The 5,252-nt window shown below is 35.0% G+C and overlaps 1 protein-coding gene across 4 annotated transcripts in view; it reads right to left on the reverse strand.

Moving 5' to 3' along the window:
• Positions 1-4,999: 4,999 nt before the first annotated feature.
• The window catches only part of LOC103147571 (ethanolamine kinase 1), a 45,634-nt gene continuing 45,381 nt past the window's right edge, over positions 5,000-5,252 (reverse strand). For all 4 annotated transcript variants that reach the window (XM_007565979.1, XM_016678570.1, XM_007565978.2 and 1 more), the window contains one exon: positions 5,000-5,111. In XM_007565979.1, coding sequence (XP_007566041.1) covers positions 5,030-5,111 — 82 coding nt within the window. In that variant the 3' untranslated portion in view covers positions 5,000-5,029. The remainder of the gene's footprint in view (positions 5,112-5,252) is intronic.

Genomic DNA, 5,252 nt, shown 5'->3' on the forward strand with positions numbered 1-5,252 from the left:
GTGAATGACAACCTGTGAATGACAGGTTAAACCAGAGCAACAAAACAATGCAAAAAATAAATAAAAAAATAAAAAGATTTCAAATGATTTGCAAGCAGTTCACACAGATTTTTGCAACTTTAGCTAACTTTTTCTTTAATTACCTTTCCTGGCATACATATACTTGAATCCTCCCTAAGTTGCACTCTGTAATATGACTCAAACCGGTTCATGCTCTGCTGACCCATTCTTTCTAAATGACACAGCGAGTGTCATAACAGCATAACAATAAAAACAATGTTTTATGGCTAATTTTCTGGCACTAGATATAATGATAAGCATTTTCTGACATAGAAATAAAAAAGACTATAATTGTGGCATCAATCTAGTTTTTGAAAGCTATAGTTTTTGTGGTGTGAATACCAGCTTGTCAGCAAACAGACGTCAGCTCAACCACCACCATCAGCCTTTCTCTCCTTCAAGTGGCTTTAAAAAAAACAAACACAAACGACAAAGTATGAAAAAGATGCAACTACCTCAAATGACTTGTGTTGTCAAGTCGTTCGGTGTTTCACAAGAATTTCAAGCGCTCAGTTCGTGTCAGATTTGTTTACCTTCTGGTAAATTAGCAGCTTGTTGTGCTGCAGCAGGTTAAGCTAGGAGTTAAGACAATTTCAACGCTTTAACAATGCTTCACTCATTTCAAAGGAAACGTTACGCTACCTAATGTTGGGAAACTCTGGGAAAAGGTGCCGACAGCTGCTTTACAGCGTGCTCTGAGGAAACGGAAAGATTTCCCAATAACTTCCAACTTTGACTAAGCTGACATGAAAACTTGTTTTCCATCAGGACTGTGGTACACGTTCAATAAGCCCACAAATAACCCTCTTATGGCTTTTATGATCAGGCTCAGTTTTTGTGGCTTCATGCAACTTGGCTGTGGGAACAATTAATGCTTTTCTGGCATGAGCTTTGTTTCAATTTGCCAAACAGGCTTATCGGCATAGTGACTGTGGTAAAATAAATATTCAATAAATCACTGCGATAGCAAAACACATTAAATCTCCCTATGGACTGAAATAACAAACAAAAGGAAACACTTTTACAGGCTGGCTCCTTACGTTGACGCTTCAGCAATGGGTTTTTCGAGTGTCGTGGCCTGTAAAAACTAAAATAAAAAATAAAAATGACAGCGGATGAGGTTGCTTCAAGGTTTAATTCAATAGTCTAGTTGGTTAACTGGCTCGGCGTCAATTCGAAGTATTCTTCTTTCTTCTCGAAGTAGTAGCTGAGTCGAGCTTTGGCGTACCTGGAAACAAAACAGAGAGCAGGAAGTAGAAAGAAATTGTGATGGCATTGGGTTTGAATGACACTTGAAATACATCTTTAACCAGTTTCAAAATTTTTTTGCATCTGTGTTGTTTTTATTGAGCACATCACCCCAGTTCTATCTCGCTCAGTTTCTACACTCCGTTAATATGGAACAAACTTCCAGAAAACCACAAAACTGCTGAAACACTGACTTCCTTTAAATTTAGGCTGAAAATCCACCTGTTCGGTGTTTAGAGTTGCCTTTATATTATATATTGATACAAAACGTTGAATCAATATATAACTCGCCAGATAATTTTAATTGTGACATTTGACAAAATGCTTGTTAAAGTGTTTTTTTTATTTTATTTTATTTTTTTATTCAAAGTACTTTGAACAGCCTTGTTGCTGAAATGTGCTAAACTGAAAAATGTGACTCGTGTTTGTTTTGGTTATTTTTTACATTGTCTCTGTCATTTCATCACAACGCAGAAATCCAAGCTTCAGAAGGACGTAAAAGAAAGAAAAAACATACAATAAAAGTAGAGTACAAAGGGAAAAAACATATTTATATTATTTAACCAGTTGCAGCATATTTTAATAGATTGTATAACAATTCTCAGTTTGACGCACAAACGTTATTAAAAAGTTTATTGTGGTAAAGAACTCAGGTTTTCTGGATTACATATACACATCATTTACTTGTCCCTAAAGACAAGGATGAAAAAAATTCATTAACCAGCTTAATAGCAATATTTATTTGAGAACAATCTTTTAAAAATAGAGTCGTATCATCTGCCAGCTGACTCAAACATATTTCTCTCTTTGCACTTTGAAAACCCTTTAAGCTGCTGTTCTTTATGAAATGCGCTAAAATTTGCATAGGTAAAAGAAACAAAAACAGTGAAATTGGACAACCTTGACGAATTCCACGCTCAATATTAAATCTACAGGTGGTTCAATGAGATAGTTTAACTGAACTGTTACCTAATGTATATAAAGTGCGTATTGACTTTTTAAACTGCTCACCGAAGCCAAAAAGGTCGAGCACTTTAAACAGAAATTCTTGTTCCAGTGAATAAAAGGCTTTATGGAAGTCAAGAAAGAGAATCAAACCGTTTTCTGATATTTATCAGATAACAGATTTATCTGATATTTAGATTTATCAGAGTAATCTAATAAATCTAAAACAAGTCTTATGTTATCAATTATATATCGTCCAGCCATAAAGCCATTTTGAGTTTCTCCAATAACTTCATTAAGTACAGATTTTAATTTATTAGCCAAACATAGAGCATATATTTTATAATCATTATTTAATTAAGTGATAGGGCGCCAAATGTCTAAACTTAATGCATCTTTTTGCGGTTTAGGAATTAGTGTAATTAGGCCTCGATGTAGTGATGGTGGTAGTTGTTCTTTATATACTTTCTGTAAAAACATTCAATAAAAAGGGAGCAAGTTGGGTAGAGAATAATTTATAAAATTCAGATGTTAGCACATCGGTACCTGGGAATTGGTTTAATTTAAGCTTTTTAACAGCATCCAAAATTTCTGTAAGAGTTTTATGTGAATCACAAACTGATCTTTGAATTCTCCGATGGTTTTAACATCACCAAGATTCTTAAAGAGATCATTCATTTCAGTACCTGAGATTTCATTACTTAAATTTCATTACTTATTATTTCCCTTAGAGTTTCATTTTGCAAGAGAGAATTATTAAGTTTCCAATAGGCTGGATATCTTTGAATTGGTTTGTTTGGTGATAAATTTAAAGTTAATACAATTGCTTTGTGGTCTAATAAAGGTATCAGCATAATTTCTGTTTTACAGTTCAGTTGAGTAATGGATTCTGAAATTAACCAAAAATCTATTCTAGAACGTAATGAACCGGCTCTGTTTGTCCATGTAAAGAGTCTCTTCTACCTGGATTATTAACTCTCCAGATAACAACAAGGCCTCTTTCATTTATGAAATCAGATAAAAAAAGAACTACCTGTAATTTTTTGTGCCCATCTATCAATTTTGTTGTCGACAGTACAATTAAAATCTCCTCCCCGTATTATTTTAACTTTAGAGAGCCTTTCAATAATACTATCAATCAAATTATTCAGTGTTTGAAATAATTCTTTGTTTTGTCTCATGCTTGAGTAACCATAAATGTTTCCCAACAGAAAAAGTTGGTGACAATAACAGAAAANGAAATGCAACTAGCGAACCCAATCCACAGATCCAAATTGACAAATTGCTGATTTCATGAAAGTGAAATGAAATTTGCTGAGTCATCAGATAAGAGTTACAGAAAAGAGACGACCTCACAACCTGAAAGATGTAGAGGACGTTTGGAAGGTACATTATCTAAATATAACAGAGTCCAGATGGCAAGCTGATAGGAACCTTCAGAGACGACCGGAACCAAATGACCCTTTAGAAAAAATATTAACTTGAGGCTCATTTTTAAAATTACATTGTTCTAAATGAAGATCACACTACAGGTGTTTTGAAGCAACATAATAAAACCAAGACATTTAAACAGGGATGGTGTATTGCTACCAAAAACTTAAACCAGAGAAACAAAACAATGCAAAAAATAAATAAAAAATAAAAAGATTTCAAATGATTTGCAAGCAGTTCACACAGATTTTTGCAACTTTAGCTAACTTTTTCTTTAATTACCTTTCCTGGCATACATATATTTGAATCCTCCCTAAGTTGCACTCTGTAATATGACTCAAACCGGTTCATGCTCTGCTGACCCATTCTTTCTAAATGACACAGCGAGTGTCATAACAGCATAACAATAAAAACAATGTTTTATGGCTAATTTTCTGGCACTAGATATAATGATAAGCATTTTTTGACATAGAAATAAAAAAGACTATAATTGTGGCATCAATCTAGTTTTTGAAAGCTATAGTTTTTGTGGTGTGAATACCAGCTTGTCAGCAAACAGACGTCAGCTCAACCACCACCATCAGCCTTTCTCTCCTTCAAGTGGCTTTAAAAAAAACAAACACAAACGACAAAGTATGAAAAAGATGCAACTACCTCAAATGACTTGTGTTGTCAAGTCGTTCGGTGTTTCACAAGAATTTCAAGCGCCCAGTTTGTGTCAGATTTGTTTACCTTCTGGTAAATTAGCAGCTTGTTGTGCTGCAGCAGGTTAAGCTAGGAGTTAAGACAATTTGAACGCTTTAACAATGCTCCAGTCATTTCAAAGGAAACGTTACGCTACCTAATGTTGGGAAACTCTGGGAAAAGGTGCCGACAGCTGCTTTACAGCGTGCTCTGAGGAAACGGAAAGATTTCCCAATAACTTCCAACTTTGACTAAGCTGACATGAAAACTTGTTTTCCATCAGGACTGTGGTACACGTTCAATAAGCCCACAAATAACCCTCTTATGGCTTTTATGATCAGGCTCAGTTTTTGTGGCTTCATGCAACTTGGCTGTGGGAACAATTAATGCTTTTCTGGCATGAGCTTTGTTTCAATTTGCCAAACAGGCTTATCGGCATAGTGACTGTGGTAAAATAAATATTCAATAAATCACGGCGATAGCAAAACACATTAAATCTCCCTATGGACTGAAATAACAAACAAAAGGAAACACTTTTACAGGCTGGCTCCTTACGTTGACGCTTCAGCAATGGGTTTTTCGAGTGTCGTGGCCTGTAAAAACTAAAATAAAAAATAAAAATGACAGCGGATGAGGTTGCTTCAAGGTTTAATTCAATAGTCTAGTTGGTTAACTGGCTCGGCGTCAATTCGAAGTATTCTTCTTTCTTCTCGAAGTAGTAGCTGAGTCGAGCTTTGGCGTACCTGGGGACAAAACAGAGAGCAGGAAGTAGAAAGAAATTGTGATGGCATTGGGTTTGAATGAGACTTGAAATACATCTTTAACCAGTTTCAAAATTTTTTTGCATCTGTGTTGTTTTTATTGAGCACATCACCCCAGTTCTA

Source organism: Poecilia formosa, unplaced genomic scaffold, assembly GCF_000485575.1.
Source record: "Poecilia formosa unplaced genomic scaffold, Poecilia_formosa-5.1.2 Scaffold185, whole genome shotgun sequence".
In the NCBI taxonomy this organism is placed as follows: Eukaryota; Metazoa; Chordata; class Actinopteri; order Cyprinodontiformes; family Poeciliidae; genus Poecilia; species Poecilia formosa.